The sequence below is a fragment of the Peromyscus leucopus genome, chromosome X (genome assembly GCF_004664715.2).
Source record: "Peromyscus leucopus breed LL Stock chromosome X, UCI_PerLeu_2.1, whole genome shotgun sequence".
NCBI lineage: Eukaryota > Metazoa > Chordata > Mammalia > Rodentia > Cricetidae > Peromyscus > Peromyscus leucopus.
In genome coordinates, this window is record NC_051083.1 from 132,859,098 (window position 1) to 132,878,975 (window position 19,878).

At 41.4% G+C, this 19,878-nt stretch overlaps 1 protein-coding gene across 1 annotated transcript; it reads right to left on the minus strand.

Annotated features, from left to right (window-relative positions):
* Window positions 1-7,234: 7,234 nt before the first annotated feature.
* On the minus strand, window positions 7,235-7,944 carry LOC114682627 (peptidyl-prolyl cis-trans isomerase-like 1). Its single transcript, XM_037199439.1, has one exon. It carries the CDS (start codon window positions 7,942-7,944, stop codon window positions 7,444-7,446), a length of 501 nt encoding a protein of 166 aa, XP_037055334.1. The 3' UTR covers window positions 7,235-7,443.
* Window positions 7,945-19,878: the final 11,934 nt, after the last annotated feature.

Consider the following 19,878-nt stretch of genomic DNA (forward strand, 5'->3'; position numbering starts at 1 on the left):
GGAGCCAGACATCAGGATATGTTCTATGAGTAGGTAGACTAATTAATGCAGTACCATTGCCAGAGACCCTCCTCATAGGGACTGTAGGAGACAAGGTCATGATGGTGAACTAGGTGAATACTGGCCAATAAACTGGAAGGTGAATGAATAAAGCTGTCATCCTGATGCTCTAACAGATCAGGGACTCTGGAGAGGGCCCAGATAGACATGACTGCTTCTGGAGAAGGACCCTGGAAGAGCTAATTTGAGATCATTCTTTGTGGAAAAACAATTTCATTCTTCTTGTATGGCAGATATGACTTGCACAGCAGGACTATAGCCTGTGGTTAGGAGTCCCTCTGGAGATGAGAATCGGCTCCCCTACTCCACATCTCACCTCTTTCCTCTCTGCTTCCTACCCAGGCTCTTTTCTGTGAATACTCTCAGAGCAGGAAATAAAATGGCATGAGACAGCAATTCTACAAAGTGGTCTTTTTTCCTTTGCCTGTTCTCTGGAGAGTCTGGCAAGGTGAGGTGAGAGGATATGCAATGTTGATTGTTCTCAGAGTCTTTTAAGAAATTTAAGTCTGTTCGAAAATGCTGGAGAGGAGGCTCCTGGTTGAATGATCAAGGCAGGTAAGGGGTTCCTAAAAGGAGAAAACCCTACCCTATTATTCCGAAATGTAAATATAAACCTTTGCATTAATAAACAAATTGACATGAATAATTTAGTCCAGTGGTGCCATTTGTTTTGATCCTGAGTGGGAAGATTGCAGCAGCACTCAACAAATGGCCTCCAGTAACTTCCTCTGTGGCCAGGACATGCCCTAGAGTGGTGGGCTCTGCCCCTACTCAAGCCTATGTATTCCCAATTAACACTTTTCAAAATGATATTTAGGATGCTTTTTATCTGTATTCCTAATGAGGTTTCTCCTTCCCTGCTGTCTTGCTACAAAACTTGATGCTGTCTGAGTGTGTTCATATGGTGCTTGAGTGTATTATCTGACCTTGATTGGTATTTGGGGAGCAGGTTAAATAGATTACATGTGGGTTACCTTGGCAACTGTCTTCACTGATTTAGCAATGCAGTTCATTCTTGGACAGAGGACTCTCGGCAACTATGAGATCCCACCGCTGTGCGTTAATCATTAACACCAAGTTTGACATCAGATCTGCCAGGCAGCAGCCAGGAGAGGAACTGTGGACAGGCTGGAAAGAGCCTGCTTCTGAGTCTTGTTAGCTAGCATGAACCCTAAAAGTAGAGGCACCAGAGAAAAGGATGGCAAGAAGCCATGCTGGGATCTCGCTATCCTTTTCCCATAGTTGTCAAGGCTATGAGAAAGCCCCCAGTCCTGGTTCCTTTGGGCTGCATGTAAACTTGTAGAGATGCTACCTACGTCTTCCCTAAGCTGGGAGGGTAGTTATGTGTGTTGAGACTTGGGATCAGTCTGTTCCTGCCCTGACCCATCAGGATGCACAGAAGCAGAATCAGGATGCAGGATGGAGGATCTGGGCCATTCATCCCTGAAACTTTGGGCAAGTTGCCCCAACTCCAAGAGACTTGGCTTTCTTTTCAGTTGACCTCATGGGATGTCAGTAGTGCCTCTTCCCTAGCACTAATGTGGATACATAAAGCACCTGGCCAAGAAAAGTTCCCAGCCAATGCTGTTGTTTGCAATGATCTAGCTCTGTGGCTTTACAGAGTAGGTTCCTAGCCACCATGATGAAATAATTGTAGGTTTTTTTTTTTTTTTTTCACGGAAAGCCAAAACTTGCCCTGTGTCTAAAGAATTGCTAGGTTTCTTTTATGGGTGAGAGTGAGTCACTAGGTAGCTAAATGGCCCAAGCTGTATACCTGCTGGAGACAGAGCAAGGATTCAAATTCAGACCAGCCTGTTCCCTGCCTAAAGCTCCAATGTTGGACCTATCCAGAAGCAATCAATCTGCTAGAGATAGCCACTGCCAGGAAACTAAGTGTCCTGAGTTGGTAGATTGAGGCCCAAGGAAAACAACAAAAAATAACTAGAGAATCAGCCTACTGGGCCTTCTGACCTACCTAACTTAATACCAAGTGAGAAGGAATAACACACAACCAGAGCCTGAACTGTTCTGTTCTCTTCAGCATGTTGTCTGTGGGTACTGTGTGGGAAAACAAGAAGGGTCTACCTAACACACCTCTATGCTCAGATATGACATTTCAAGTTCGCAAAGCAAGTTCAGGGCCATTTTTTCCTTGACTGACTCAGCAACACAAAAAGGAAAGATAGCAAGGAATTAACTCATCTTGCCATTTGATTACTGAGGTCAAGAGAAGTTTTCTCACTGACAATGTACTTTCTACACATGCCATTGTGTTGCATTGTGAAGACATTAGCAGAAGTTGCAAACAGCCTTCAAAGAGAAAAAGTATGTAGACAGATGGCCTTTCAAGTCTTGGAATTTACGGATGTCCAATCTATACTACTTATACTGAGGGATGAAGTAAAGAGAATGTAGTTAGGAAAGAGCTTGCACTGCTTTTATAAACCTCACATATCCACTGCTCCCTGTCCATGTGCCATGAGGAGAAAGCATGGGCTGTAGAGCCAAGCAGAGCTGAATTCACACCTGACTTGGCTGTTGTTTCCTCACTAGGAATTGGCTTCCTGGAATAATAGCTACTTTACTGGGTTTTTATAAAGAATAGAGATAATGTATGCAAATTTCTTTATCCCATAGGTAATGGAATATTCTTGAATATTTTTAAAGCAAAAGTAGCATTGGATCTATGTTTTAAGAGCACAGAAAGAATAGAAAAAAGACATAGGAAAGTCTAGCAATAATCTAGGCAAAATGATGACAGTTTTGAACAGGGTAGTAGCAGAGGAGCTGGGGAAAGCAGCAGATGTATTCTAGACATGAATAGCGGATTAAAAAGTAACGAGGGGAGGAATGGTTTTCAGCTTTCTGGCTTGGCCTTCTGAGTGACTGGTGGTATGATAGCATCTCGAATTGATATGGGAGCACTCAGGAAGTGGCAAGCCTAAGGAATTTGGAGGAGATACAATCAGTTTGGGACAAGTTGGAGTGGGGAATCCATAAAGCATGTAAGCTTAATTGACTATAATGACGATGACATTGAGAGCTGAGGATAATAATATGGGACAATGAAGGGGCAGAAAAATATTTATTAAAACCTTATGATTGGATCTAACTCCTCATGGCCAAAGGGAGCATCAGAAAGCAACAACAGTGGTTTAAGCCAAAGAATAATAGTGTTGTTCATAGAATTTCAAAGCTCAGCTCATAAAACACAGAGAATAATTTCAGAAAGAAAGGCCATGGCAAGAACACTAGTGAAGAATTTGTGATAGGGCAGAGATTATGGCCACCTATGTTACTGTTGGGGTGGTGGGTCTAGAAAGTGAGAGATAGAGCCTAGGCTTGGAGAGGCTAGAATGAACAGCACTTGGTGACTTAGTGGCTGTTGGAAATAAGGGAAGGAGTCTAAGATGACTCTGGGTTCCCAACTTGCATAGCATGACAGACCAGAAGCTGTATATTAACTTGATGAACACCAGAGAGATAAAGGTCTCAGGGGACCCTGCCTAGTATGAGCAGCCTTCACATCTCTTGAATAGATATGTAGTAACCTGTACATAATGCTTAGGAAAGAACAAAGGTGGGAGAATGAAGGACAATCTGCCCATCAGTCCTCATGGGGTATTATAAACATATACCTACCCTATGGTGGTGCATCCAGCCTGTGGGTCAGAGGGACAGTCATGTAACACAGAAATCTTTGCCATCTTAAAACTCCAGTCTTCCTGATGAGAAGATGAGGATTTGTTGAGTTTCTGGGCAAGGATTAAGTGAACTGGTGGGTCAGTCAGCAAGAATAAGGATATGGAATATAAAGTTCTGCTAAGGAGATTGAACATGTGACTTTCAAGTCCATTAGAACCAAAAACACCATTTCTAACTTCCAATAGATCCCCAAGTTCCATTACTAGGTACCTGAGGATTGCTTCTAGAATACTAACCTCTTGAATATTGAGACACCCAGCAATTGTCACAATGGAGTTGGCCTGTCAAGAAAGTGACATAGTTTACTGCCAGCAAATGTGGGTAAGCTTAGAAAAGGACATAAGGAGATGCTAGAAACACCCAGCAAGTTGTCAAGAAGAAAGGAAGAAGCACTGTCTTGTTTTCTAAGCCCCTCCCTGCCTACTGGCTTATGACACTCATGGTTTTTGAAGAAACAAAACAATAATTTTGGTCATTTGACAGTTGGGAAAACAGAGGCTCAGAGGAGGAAATGTAAAGTGTGGGACAATAGAATTGCTAATGGATGAAAAATTATGCCTTGAAGTTCACTGCAGGTTTTGCTTTATCTTTGAGTCAGGCAGCTGTGTGCTTGGGCTAGTCTCCTGTGCTTCTCAAAGATGATTATTTGATGTTAGACAGGTTGATGAAAATGAACAACTGTCAGCATGTTACAGTTTAAAATCATGCCCTATGGTGTGAGTAATTAGGAAATGCTACCAGAACACTATTAGCCCCAGGCCACCTCCTAGAACCATAGGCTATACTCATAATCCAGGGGTCTATGATGTATGAGTTCAGTAACATGTGTAAAAACTGGCCATGTCAAAATCAGATGTTACAGGGGTCTGGGGGTCAGCATTCTGTCTTCAAAGTGTTTCCTGGACCTGTCCCAGGCACACCCAACTGACTGTGCTGATTTACTGCTAAGATCAATGAAGCAAAGAGGATTCCCACTTCTCCCACTTGTCACACCAAGTCTGAAATTATGAGATAGAGGAAAGTGGGATTCTGACACTGGGTCTCATTTCACTTTCACTATATTGTCTTGGATATTGAACACATATGTCTTAGCCTTTTAGTCTGACTTAGATCATTATAAAAAGAGGGGAAACATATTGCACCAAATCCCAAGGATTCAAGGACACAGGAATCCTAGGCTATGAAAGATAGTATTTAAGAAGTAATCAGAACTCCACAAAAAAAGGTATGTTATTTGTTGGATAGGAACTCATTTCTCATGGAAAAACAAAATGAACTGAGGAATTTCGGCCTAGTGGAGTACAAAGAGTTACAGAGAAGATGATCTCTGCTGTTCATCCTTAAATAAATAGCTGCTGTTCGTGTTTGTTAAAATGTAAAATTTCCAGATCTAAATGTCAGAGAATTCTAGGAAAATTTGCAAAACCATTACTTCATAAACATGTAATTGTGCGATTACTGCTAAATGTGATGACATTCTATAAATATCACAGTTCAGGCCTCATGGTCTATAAATAGACCCAGTTAATCACCGGAAATATATTTTATTTCTTGAATACTAATAGAGTCATTACAGCATCCCCATTTTCTGTTGCCAGAGTCCATTCTCCATTTCCTTGGTATCTTTTCCTCCTCAGGGACCCACCATGGGACATAAATCCCCTTCAATAAGTATGAAGACAAGGAAAATAGTAAGGACATTGGTTTCATTTTTCACAGCCCAGCCTAGAGCCCTGGGAAATGTTCAAATTGTACTGCTGAGAGATGCAATAAACACTAGCATGGACAGATATCTATACATCTTACTGTATTGAGAGTTATGGCCTCAGTAGAGATGTGGGGGCAGCTGCTGTGGGGTGTCATTCTGTATGCTGTCAATATGTGTTGCTCTGATTGTTTGATAAATAAAATGCTGATTGGCTAGTAGCCAGGCAGGAAGTATATGCAGGGCAAGCAGATAAGGAGAATTCTGGGAAGAAGGGCTGAGTCAGGAGCTGCCAGCCAGACACAGAGGAAGCAAGATGACAAGGCAGAACTGAGAAAAGGTACCAAGCCACATGGCTAAACATAGATAAGAATTGTGGGTTAATTTAAGTATAAGAGCTAGTCAGTAATAAGCCTGAACTAATGGACAAGCAGTTATAATTAATATATGCCTCTGTGTGCATACTGGGGGGATGTGAGTGGGAGAGATTTGTCCCACCTGCAGGCCCGATGGGGAACAAGTAATCTTATGACTATATTGGCTGTAACAACATGGGGCTCTCTAATTTCCATAAGGCATGAAAGAGTTAAAGGGGGCTTCTAAACACACAATAACAGCCAAAAACAGCTTTCTACTTCATGTCTCATGCAGGTTGAGATATAGAGACACCAAAGTACAGAGACACTGTGGCATGCAGACTTGAGCTATAGTATGGTGGGTTCACAGCATGTGGGCTTGAGTGCAGCATGGCAGATTCCTGCCACTGTACACAGTGGTGTCTGCAAGCTGTGTGGCTTAGTGCATGGTAGACATAGCTTTTGCTAATACAGACAAAAAAAAGGAAAGGAAAAAAAGGTTTTGGGGCTACACACTGCTGGATACACACTGCTGGATGGACGCATAGACCCACTGCTTCACAAAGTCAGCGATGAGAATGGTTCCCCCAGAGCTCATGGTAAACATATTTCTGCCATGCTGGAAAGCTGAGGTGGGCAGAGTCAGCAGCCAAAGCTGCTATTTCAGTCCTAGTCATGCTTCAGATTCAGAGAAAATAAACCTCTAAACAGTTTACAATGTATGTAAAAATGTACATAGGCTTGGAAGAGAGAGAAAAAAGAAATATAGACAGTTAAATAAAGAAATAGGTATTTAAAAAAACAAAGTCTTTAAAGAGACAGTAAAAATAATATAAAAGTTAAGCCACATAAAGATGAAAATCCCACAGAGTCTAGATTATATTGTCTTCAGGGATTTTGTTTTTGTTTTTGTTTTTGTTTTTTTCCAACCACCAACGGTACTTTATTCTGGAAATTTCTATGTATTACACAGGTATTAACATCCTTCCTCTCAGCCCCACACCCCCTGAACAACCAGAAATATTTTTAAACAAAAAGATGTCATGTATAAAATCCTCTTACCTACTCTCTCTAAAGCCCTGAAGAGTGTCTCTGCATGTGAGTGAGGCTCTTAAAGGACTGGCCTTGTGCTCAGGACTGCCAGTCCTTCCCAGGGGGCAAATGGTCAGCGCTCCTACTTCCTTTTCCGAGGTCCATTTCTCAATCATTACACATTAGCATTCCCCACTTGACACTTCCTTAGCAACTTGATTGTTGGATGCATTTTTCATTTGGCAAAAATTCAATATGGCTTTGCGTGGGATGCTTAGTGTCAGAAGCAGCGTTGTTGATGCTCAGACTCTGGGAAAATAGAGAGCTTGTATATTCCTGGAAGAGCACATGTCAGAGGCTGAAAGGAGCTGTGCAGTTAACACCTCATCAACACTGCCTGCTTTTCAGGTCTGTGACTGTTGGCCAGAAAACAAATGCCCCCAAAGACAACCCCTCTGCTTCCTTTTGTTCCGAGGGTGTCAGAGTAGGTATGCATAACACCGATACAAGACACACTATGGCATCGGAAGATGGCTCCCTAGGACCATCTTAGAAGACCTGTGTGTGCCCGAGACAGCATCCCATCTACCCAGAAGGGTATGCCTTAAGGATCTTCACGTCATCCACGGGACGTTCCTGGGAATTTGTCTCCACCATGCCCACTCGACTCACCATCCCTATACCCTGGCACACTCGGCCAAAGATGGTGTGTTTGCCGTCCAGCCACTGGATGGGAGCGAGGGTCACAAAGAACTGGCTGCCACTGGTGTCTGGTCCTGCATTGGCCATTGCAAGAATCACAGCCCCAGTGAACTTCATATCTGGATGAAATTCATCTTCAAATTGTTTGCCATAGATAGATGCGCCACCTCGACCTGTCCCTGTCGGGTCACCACCCTGGATCATGAAGTCCTTGATGATCCTGTGGAATTTGGTGCCATTGTAGTAGCCCCGCTGAGCCAGCTCTGCAAAGTTCTTGCAGGTCTTTGGAGCATGTTCCCAGTACAGCTCCAACACACTGACCCCCATGCTAGTGTCCAGGTAGACGTTGGGCAGCTGCCAGGTGTCAGGGGGAATCGCCACCATGCTGAGTGAAAGTATCCCCTAGCAATTGCTATTTCCACCGAAGTTCACCAGGGACCTGTGCCCGGGTTGGCACACTTCCGGTTCCTGCTGATCAGCCAGTTTTGGTGATAGGGTTTAGGGAGCTGGGGAAAGGATGATGAAGGATCTTTTTCAAGACTAGGGAGGGGGTTGCAAGATGAGATCCCCAGGGTGCGGACTCGTCTTCAGGATTTTTAACAGCAGAAAGACATTTGATTGTAAAGGCTGCTCCGTTAAACCAATATGTATATTTTAAAGGTATCTTGACTTCAAATTTTATGTATAAAGATAGGTTGCTTTGGAAAAGATGCTCTGCTTTTGTTTCCACGGGAAGCAAGAGACTATGGATTTGTTCTAGATTAAGATGGATCAGATTTGATCAAGCCAGACCTCCTGAACCTTAACAGATGGTACCTATCAACAAAGGTCTTCCCAGGACTTGACCATTATCTCAAATTTTCTCAGGATCCCCATAAGATTACCAGTGCCCCCTATCAGCAGGAAGTAGTATGAGACGCTACACCCAAATTCCCAAAATATTATTTATGAATGTTTATTTTTATTTAAAGCAGGTTGGTTATAAATGCAATTTCTTTCTAAAGAAGAAAAGGGGATAATATAGATAAAATAGGATGAAAGGATAGATTATTGAATCTATTTTTAAAGAGCAACAACTTGTTTAAAATGTTTTACATTGCTATAGATTTTAGTTTATTACAAATTCAAAGTTAATTTTGTTATACTGTATGTATATTTCTGCACTTGTTTAAGGTATTATGTTTGTGAAGCTCATTTAAATTGTAATAGATAATTAAGAAATACAGATTAAAATCAAACTTATAATCATATTAGTTGTTTTTAGGTATACAAAGATATATTTCAGATAGGTAATCTTCAAACACTTCAAAGACCAACATAATATGGCATTTAAAATGTTTTTAAAACTTAGACTTTCTAGACAGTGAGACACGTCTGCTCCTGGCAGCACCAATTTACTTCAAGGAGAAAAATGGGCATCAAAGACACTCCATATGGAGTTTATCTTCTTTTTGACCCAAAATGGCCATTTGGACAAGAAACTGTTCTTGCCTAGACTGCTTAACAAAATGTTATACTTACTGGACATGCAGGACCCATAGGAAGGTAACCACTGAACTTTGCAAGGTGAGAAGGTCCTTCAGGTTCCTGCTTCACAGAGGAGACAGACAGCCATTCTATAGGACACAGGAAAAAGTGACTGAAAGACTAGACCTATGGCCTGAAAATGGATGCCCCAGCATTGCAGAAGAACTTTGGGTGACTGTCTGGCTATCTTTGTCATTCTAGATTTTTGGAAGTTGCTTACAGGGCACTTCCTGTTTACTTAGGTAATATTACATCCTTCTGGGGTCTTTGATGGAGTTGAAGACTAGATAGTTAAAATTTCCTTAGTCATGATAAAAGATAGGTTAAATGTGAAACTTTAGACTCACAAATATAGGATAAATACAAAATTTTCTTTAATTTTGCCAAATACAAATAGACTAGATATTCTAACTGTAATTCTTGCTTGATAATTGTTCTATTATATGTAATTTTACTATGTTAAAGTTAAAACCTTCCTTTTTGATTAGACAGAAAAGGGGAAGTGCTGTGGGATGTCATTCTGTATGCTGTGAATATATGTTGCTCTGATTGGTTGATAAATAAAATGCTGAAGCATAGGTGGGGCAAGCAGACAAAATGAATGCTGGGAAGAGGAAGAACAGAGTCAGGAGTCACCAGCCAGATACAGAGGAAGCAAGATGACAAGGCAGAACTGAGAAAAGGTTCCAAGCCATGTGGCTAAACATAGATAAGATTTATGGGTTAATTTAAGTATAAGAGCTATTCAGTAATAAGCCTGAGCTAATGGCCAAGCAGTTATAATTAATATAAGCCTTTGTGTGCTTACTTGAGGGACACAAGTGGGAGAGATTTGTCCTGACTGCAGGCCAGGTGGGACACAAGAAATCTTCTTACTACAGACAGCTCATTAAATTAGAATGAGATGTAGCAGACTCCAAAACAACAGCAAGATGGCCTTCTCCTAATTCCTAAGCCAAACTGGAAGGCTTCATCACAGGGTGAATCTGAAGTGACTTAAGTTGTAGCCCTTAGATCTGTTGTTTTTCTTTCCCAGAATCCCCTGCTTGTAACTGGTGGCTATACATGTTCACTAGACCATAGACTTGGCTACTATGTAGCCTAATCATGTGTCTCCATTTACATAAAAAAGTTATCGGATGGTTTGTTAAAAAGTAGAATGCATTCTTTTTACCCCTATACAGAATGATGCCTTCTGTGTGGCATCAAAAATTCTGTGGTCAAGAACACATCATTAGCTACTTTGATTTTTCTCTGGGCTTTTGTTTCCCCATTTATAAAATTGAAAAGCAGTAGGGCTATCATAATTGTGGTAGTTAAGCCAGGAGATACTCATTCCTATTTTGAAATTCCTTGGGCCGTGACCTTGGCAAGTCTCTTCCCTCCTCTTGAGCTAGTGAAAGGAAGATATAAAATCTCAGCCCTTTGACTAATGTCATAGTTCGGAACAAGGGCTCAATCAGGCCATCATGTCTTCTAGACAGCTCCTTGGAATCCTTCTCTGAGTAACTATGCTATTAGATTTGGGATTTCACCAAGGTAGTACTCTGCAATCCAGTTATACAACTGGGTTGTGAACACAGCTCTAGTTACTGAAAGTCCAGTGTGTATGAATGATTGATGGGAGAATGGGCACTGTCCTAAGTTAATAAAATGGGCACACAAGAAAAATAATTTGGGGCAATGGGAAGAAAAATCCTCATAATTAACAGGAAAAAAACATGATTTGGGTACTAAACAGAATTATTAAGGAGTTTACTGATAGAGCAAAACCAAAACTAAATGCATGAGATCCTACATGAGTTTTTCTAAGATCAGCTTCTAATCAAGTTGAATTCCATGGGTGAAGTTCTGCCAGGAGTTGTGCTAGTAAACTCACTGGGCTTTTTAAAAACCAATCCAATTGATGAGAGAGAGGAGGGAATCTATGAGCAAGGGACATTGAGACCATGATGGGAAAACATACAGAGACAGCCAGGCAAACTAGTGGAAACTTATGAACTGTGGACCAATAGCTGTAGAGACCCTATGGGACTGGACTAGGCCCTCTGCATAGGCAAGACAGTTGGTTAGGTTGAACTGGTTAGCCCCCATCTTCCCCCCAGGCAGTGGGATTGGGATCTGTCTCTGGTGCATGGGCAGGCTTTTTTGGAGTCCAGTGCCTATGGTGGGACACCTTGTGCAGCCTTGGTACAAGGGGGAGGGGCTTGGACCTGCCTCAATTGAAATGTACCAGGCTCTGCTGACTCCCCATGGAAGACCTTGCCTTTGAGGAGGTGGGAATGGAGAGTGGGTTGGGGAAGAAGGCTGGGGGGCAGGAGGAGGGAGGAGAGGGGAAACTGTGGTTGGTATGTAAAATAAATAGAAAATTTCTTAATAAAAAAAGCCCAATTTTCTTATATGTTTTAGGTGGGGAGAAAGAGCTATAAAGGGAGCAGTGCATCACACAGCACACAGGTGGAGGTCAGAGAACAACCTAGGTGAGACAGTTCTCTTCTTCCACCATTACATGGGTTCCAAAGGTCAAATTCAGGTTATTAGGCTTATGTGACAAACATTTATACCCGCTGAGTCATCTTGCTGGTCCTTCACCAATTTTTTTTTTTGGCTCAGGGTTAAATGTGCTAGGATATGGATGCCTTTGTATGGTGCCTCAAATTATTATTTCCCCTTCAACAAATTTGCCTCTTTGTCTTTAGGTAGGTAACTAAGAACAATTTGTTTCAGTGGTTGGAATTGGTGTCCACCCAGTGACATGCCACCTCAAGGGACAACACAAAACTAAGTTCTACAACCTGAGTGAAATAGAGGACATCCTGTCAAGTCTCTTGTATTCAGGAAACTTATATTCAGAAGGAAAAGAAGACTTCCCAAGGAGCTGTCACATGGCATCTCAGACACAACAGCCTTCCAGGGGAAAAGATTCGAATCTCACTGCCTAAGCACACCAAATCTTGAGGATAAGGAAAGGCTGGCTAAAGCATTCTACCCAAACATAAGTGACCAAAGACTTGTCTACCCCCAAATGGCCAACAACTGGATGTCCACATGACAACTTCAGTTATAGTGCATCTGGGATTGGCTCTATCTTGCAGGTCGGGATAGCAGACCTCATAGATGGAACATATGCAGAGACCAATGAGTCCTAAATTCAGTGGTCTGAATTCTATGTGTATTTATGAGTTACTAAGTACATTGGGGCTGGAGGAGCAATGTGAGCACCAAATCCCTTGATGATATAAGTCTTTAATAGGCTCTACTCCAGTGCCACTCAATGCCCATACAGAAACATAGTTGGAGATTTATTCAATAGAATAGTTCTGAGTGTCTACTCCATCTCTGACAGAAGGCCCAGGCACAAATGAAGCTGGTTCCTGGCATCAGAGTTCACAGGCAAATGAAGAAGATAACCATGGAAAATATAGTTCTAAGTGTATAATGGAAACATGGAGGGAAATAAGGGAAGCCATGGTTCACTTACAGGTATTCAGATTCTACAACCAGACATTTGCTCCATATGCCTTGTCACTGAGTATCAGAGCCCTCTTTTTCAGGCAAGCCTGTGTGAGGAACTAGCAGTTAGACAATAAGTAACTCTTAAAAGCAAGTAACAAGATGCTCCTGATACTGCCATTAGCCTGCCTCCTTTGTCTTGGGATTCCATTCTGCCTTCCTCTACCAGTCTGCCCATCTGTTGCAGGTATGGGCCTGCTTGGTTTCATCCACCTCAATTCACTTTTCCCTTAGAAATTAGTTTAGAGATAGCAGCCAGCAGATTAAAAAGTCCATATCAGATTTGCTAAAATCTCCTTCTAGATTTCATTTTTGCTCCTTCAAGAAAATTCTGGGTTTTTGTTGTTGTTGTTTGTTTTTGTTGTTGTTGTGTTTGTTTTTTTACAATGACGAATTTTCTTCTTGTTTGATACTGGGAGAAGATGATACTTCCTAAGGCACAGTCTGGTTAGGCTCTAACCTGGGGGATGGTGAAAGGCAAGAATATAAGACTGTTCATCATACCTTCTAGGTCTGAAGCTACAGAGACATCAACTATAAATCCTTCTAGCCCTTGCTTCCATTCTCAGTTTGCTCTGCTTCTTAGCCAAGTGGTCCCTAACAGTAGCCCCTTCTCTGGAATTGGTACTCAGCACAACAGGCATGGCACAAAATTTCAATTACTTCGCCTTGGGAATCTGAAAAGCAACCTAGACTTAGATTGACTGTACTGCCCGGGTATAGAAAACTGTGTATGGATACTCATAGTGCATGGTGTTGGTTAAGCCACTGATCAAATCCACTCAATGGGGTAAAAGCACATACTACAGTGTACTATCAGTTGGACATGTCCAATTCTATTTTCTGGGGGTGAAAATGGAACAAGGCATCACCTGTCACAGTTGCTTTTCTCATCAACTACTGTCTTTACTCACTGACCCAGAAAAGTAAGGGACTACAAGTAGGAAGGAATATAATCTAACAGTGATTTGAAGCTTGTGGTTCTCTAAGAAGACTCAGTACAAGAGTTCAAAGATTAGCTGAGACAGGGGACAAGTACAGTGTCAAGCTGTGATTCAGACTCAAATCTGTCTTGTATCTAAGCCTGGATTTGTTCAGCTACACCACACTGCTAGGTACTAGGGAACACAGGTAACTGCCAGGATCTGTTTGCTGACTGGGTTATCCTTCTAAAATTCAGAATTAAGGAAATATCCTGCTTATGAAGAATATTGAGGAAATGCAGATGATGTCCGTTTGCAGACCAAATAAAGTAATTCCTCAAGAGACCAACAAATGGAAGGCATCAAACTGCTCAGAGGGCAGTGAGCGTGTTGAGCAGGGAGATAACTTGAATTTGTAAGCTGGACAAGTATATAGTGCCAATACAAATAAGCTGTCTGTTCTGATTAGTCCAAATGGAATCTTCTTAGGATGCCTGGAAGGCATAAGAGCAAGAGTATGGAGACATTGAGGGCAGGTGAGATGAGGTGGCCAATAGCCATTAAACATATACCTGGAACTCCCAATACAAGTTTTAGACCCAGACAGGAGGTCCTAACTAACACAGGACCTGGGCTGCTCCCAACCTTGGACAGACAAGCTTCTTTTTACAATGGGTAGTAATCAATGCAGAAACACACAATTGGTCAATATTCTGAGAATAAAACAAACAAACAAGAAAAACCTGAGTTCTCATAAAAGTCCCCACCCCCCCCACACACACATGCACACACTAAGACTCAAGGAATGTTGTAGAGAGAATATAAGAGCAGGAGAGGAATTGTATGAAATGCTGTCTTTTAGATGTGACATGGCTACCACACTCACAAACTCACAGCAGCTGTGCTTACCTTCAAAAGGTCAAGGCAGTTTAAATTTGAACATAGATGGAGAGGTCCCATCATTTACTGGGGGGATTATTGGCAGTTGATAGCTTCTAGAGGAAGGAGACTCATTCTTTTTTGAAGATGTGACAATTGGTAGGTTTCCCATGCTACAGTGAATGGCCCCACATACATGCACATATTGGTAAGACTTATTAGACGTTGTGTGTTATCAAAATAAGAAAATTCATGAAGCTGGGAGGGTGACATATTTGGGGAGATACAAAAGGAGTTGGAGGATACAAATGGGGCAGACATGATAATGTTTCGTTGCAAACATTTATGAAAGTCTCAATAACAAAAATAACAAAAAAGTCTCAATAACAAAAATAAGAAAAAAGTCACCAAATGGTCTTTAATTGTAAAAATGTAAAAAGAGAAATGCACCACAGTTTTTAGTGGGTGAACACATAAATCAAGAGTCAGAAGCTCAGATAACTAGTCTAGTTCCTTCATAATGAGTAGAACTGGGAAGTAGAGAACAAACCATAAAACCCCTGCCCAGAAAGCCTGTAGAGAAGAGTTAGTGTGGTGGTATTTTGTTCCCCAAAATATTGTGCACCCTAATAAACTTATCTGGGGTAAGAGACAGAACAGCCACTAGATACAAAGGCTAGAAAATGGTGGCACTCACACCTTTAATCCTAGCACTCCAGAGGTAGAAATCCCTCTGGATCTCTGTGAGTTCAAGGCCACATTGGAAAAGGCTAGGCATGGTGACACACACCTTTAATCCCAGGGAGTGGTGGTAGAAAGCAGAAAGGTATATAAGGCATGAGGACCAGAAACCAGAAGCATTTGGCTGGTTAAGCGTTTGGCTGGTTAAGCTTTCAGGCTGTCTAGTAGCACAGTTTAGCTGAGAGCCATTGGGATGAGGACACAGAAGCTTCCAGTCTGAGGAAACAAGACCAGCTGAGAAGTTGGCCAAGTGAGGTTAGCTGTGGCCTGTTCTGTATCTCTGATCTTCCAGCTTCACCCCAATACCTGGCTTACAGGTTTGATTTTATTAATAAGAACTTTTAAGGTTCCTGCTGCAAGTTAGCTTGTTTAGAAATATGTCTGTCACAGGAATACATGCTGCCAGGTGGGGGGACAATGACCAACTAGCTGCTCAATAAATCAGTTTTAAGCCCCTGCTGCATATACTGCCTTGGGCTCTAAGGGATTATGTTTCTAAACAGATGGAGAGAGAGAGAGAGAGGGAGGGAGGGAGGGAGAGAGAGAGAGAGGGAGAGAGTATTTGAGGCAGAGGAGAGGGCAATTCACTCCAACTGGACTGAATAGAAGTCTTGGCTTGGATAGAGACTCTGGAATCATTGGAGTCCCCTTCTTGCTAGAAGATGATGGACCAGCATGAAATATATTGAACAGGGCTTATTTTAGGTAATATTGGGTTATATAACATGCATACCACTTCTGTCCCCAAACTGATTTTTTAGTCTTTTCACTAACTCCTCTTTCCAAATTGCAGCTTCCCCAAGGCTTAAGTCATCACTTTTGTTAATCTAAAATGATTAAACTTCATGTGATAATGCACATCTCTAATCATAACACTGAACAGGCTGAGGCCCAGCTGGACTACATGGTATGAGCCTGTCACAAAAAGATTTTTTAAATACCTGATGTGGGGGCAGGAGAGATATCTCAGTGGGTAATTGTAGCTGGAGTTTTCTCCAGTCCTGCCCAGGCCTGCAGCCACTCAGGCCCAAGTAAACACACAGAGACTTATATTACTTATAAACTGTACGGCCATGGCAGGTTTCTTCTTATCTAGCTCTTATATCTTAAATTAACCCATTTCTATTAATGTATATGTTGTCACGTGTCTTGTGGCTTACCAGTACTTTACATCTTGGTTCTCATGGTGGCAGCAGCTGGCAGCATTTCCTGACTCAGCCTTCCAGTTCCCAGAATCCTCCTCTCTGCTTATCCTGCCTATACTATACTTCCTGCCTGGCTACTGGCCAATCAGTGCTTTATTTATCAATCAATCAGAGCAACACATTCACGGCATATAGAAAGACATCCCCTGTAGCTAGAGTTTTCCTGCCTTGCCCACAGTCAGGACAAATCTTTGTCACCTGCCAGTCCCACAGCCGCTCAGACCCAACCAAGTAAACACAGAGACTTACATTGCTTACAAACTGTACGGCCATGGCAGGCTTCTTGCTAACTGTTCTTATATCTTAAATTAATCCATTTCCATAAATCTATACCTTGCCACATGGCTCGTGGCTTACCGGCATCTTCACATTCTGCTTGTCCTGGCAGTGGCTGGCAGTGACTCCTTCTGCCTTCCTGTTCTTTCCTTTCTCCTCTCTGTTAGTCCCGCCTATTCTTCCTGTCTAGCCACTGGCCAATCAGTATTTTATTTATTGACCAATCAGAGCAACACATTTGCCATAGAGAACATCTCACAGCAATCCCCAGCAGGTAATAGTATTTTTCTCACAAGCATGAGGACCTGAGTTTGAACCTCAGAACTAATATAATTGGGTATGGCCTCATGCACCTGTAACCAAAGTGATGTGAGAGTTGGAGACAGGAAGGCCACTGGGGCTTGCTGGATGTCAGGCTAAGAGGAGAGAAGGGAGAACATGAGTTCCAGGTACAGGGAGAGATTCTACCTCAATGAAATAAAATGGGGAGTGATACCAGAGGACACTCAATGCCCTCCTCTGGCATTTCCACACATGATTTTATGCATACATATTTATACACTACACTCACAGATATACATAAATATACAATAATAATTGAGGCTTTAATATAATATGTTCAGAGACTAAAATCCTGAGGTTAAATAATATTGTTCTTCCAGAAGCCATAGGAAAGAAGAGAGGCATGCAGCTGTCTTCAATACATACAGACCATACATCTAGTCAGTATGCATTGTTCATGTTCACTCAGCCCTGACTTCTGTGTCTGTCAATCAAGAGCATCTGTAATTTGATCTTAGCTTTTCCACCTTCACCTCTCTTCAATTTTCCACTTTTCTTGAGATTTCTTAGCTCTTTCCAGATTCTCTAACTTAACTTACTATCCAGGTAAGTTATTTTCACCTTTTTCTCTTCTTATGTGCATCTCACTAACCTTCAAGGCCTCTTGCAATGCCCATCATTCCTCAGTTTGCTTGTTCTTAGATCAAAGGACCCTTTCATCATTGGGGTTAATGCCATGGCTCAAGAGACAGATATTTCTGGGTTGACCTTAATTTCAACTCTGAAATTCTCTATCAAGCCATGTATTTGTTACTTTTGTCACTGCTGTAACAAAATTCGTGGCAGATGCTACTTAAGGAAGGAAGGACTTAGTTTTACCCATAGTGTAAGAAAGGACATTCCCTCAAAATGGGGGTGGGATTATGAGAGAGTCACATTGTGTCTAAGTAAGGAAGAAAAGAGAAATGAACACAAGTACTCAGTTTGTTTTCTCCACCTACCATTTTACTCATTCTCAGACCCCATCACATGGGATGGTACAATCTATATTAATAGTGGGCATTCCCTCCTCAGTTAACATTTACTGTAAACATCCTCACATACATCCTTGAGGTGTGTTTCCTAGTTGATTCCAAACCCAGTCAAGTTACCATCACAACTAGAGATACTTGATACTTGTAGTTGTTTCACACTACTGTTGTGTGGCTTGAATGAGATGATATGTAAGAAGCATTGAGAAGCTAGAGTTCCTGGCATGGGTTTGCAGCCCTTATTATTGTTGCTTTCAGGCAAGGCCATTGTGGAACAGGACCTTCTGTGACAATTAACAACAATCAAAATCACAACAGAACTCCAAAAAGGAGAAAAAATTGTCTAGGGACATTGTCATTGATTTTGTTGATTTTTTTCCTGTGGTCCCTCATATTTCCCAGACATGGTACTATAGATACTTCCAATCTGGAATACTTATTAGACACAGTTAAAAAACAAGCAACCACATGGTTATGGAGCTCAATAGAAGAACACCTGGTTAGGATAGAAAAGATCCTAGCTAAATTCAACCCTAAGTACAACAAAATTTAATCAAATAAATAAATTACAAAAAGAAAATAACAAAAAACTCACAAACAAACAAGGCATGTCTTCTAGTCAAATGAAATCAGGAAAGTAAAAGGGGACAATGTGTGAAGAGAATCATCCCTAGAGAGGAAGATAGTAGGACACAGGTGCTATGAGGGGGAAAAATGGGAATATCAGAGGGGTGCATCTTAGTTAGATTTGTATTGCTATGATGAGCACCATAGCCAAAAAAATGTGGAGAAGAAAAGTTTTATTTCATTTTAGAATTCTCAGGTCACACTCCATCACTGAAGAAGTTGGGGCAGGAACCTAGAGGCAAGAACTAAAGCAGAAAACATGGAGGGGTGCTGCTTGCTGGCTTATTCATCATGGCCTGCTCAGCCTGATATTTTGCAGAACTCAGATAAACCTTCCCAGGTGTGGCAGTACCCACAGTGGTAGTTAATCGATCCAGAAACTACCCCACAGGCCAATTTGATGGAGGAGTTTTCTCACTTGAGCTTCTCTCTTCCAAGACGTCTAGGCGTGTGACAAGTTGACAAAAACCAACCAGCACAAGGGGAGGGATAAAGAGCACCAAGGTTTTTTCATATTTACTTAATATGTATATTAATATTTACTTAATATGTATATTATATATAATAATATATATTATGTAAGTATATTTGTGTACATATATAAATAACTTGAATGAAGTTACAACACTTAGGGTGATAATGTTAACCTCAAAAAGTCATAGACAATCTAACAAAACACCCAGCACCAGGGATGGGAAGCTTCCCTTTGAGGGACATAGGGTATTGGAGGGTGGACAATGTGGGGTGAAATTCATGTATGAAACTCTAAATAAAATAAATGTTAAAAAAGCAGTATCTTCTTAATTTTTGTTTGCCTGTATTGGCATTTGAAAGTAGTAGCCTTGTTGCATCCCTGCTGTGGTTAGGTGTCTTAGTGTTTCTCTTTGGGAGAGGAGATTACATTTGCTAAAAAAAAAAAAAATGTGGTATCGTGGTATATCTTTTTCTATCTTTGATCACTGAAGAGCTCAACAAACTTGCTGTATAATTATATTCTAACTGTATGTCTTCCTTTGTGAATTGTGTCTTCCAGTTCTTTTTCCATTTGTCTTTTGTGACTAATGTTTCCTCATTTCTAAATGGTAAAATGAGTTAATAAATTTTCGTTTTTATAAAGGGGAGAAAATATTTTGAAAATTGACCTAACAGAGCAAAAGCTTCTCTAAAAATATTACCCTCCTTACTCCAGGCAAATAAGAAAAAGCCTTGCTTTCTTCCTAACACCTTACAGTATTAGGAAGCTTAGAGGGAACACAACGGTTAGGTGACATGCTTGCTGGCACCCTATTGTCTCTGACAAGGTAGTGCTGGCAT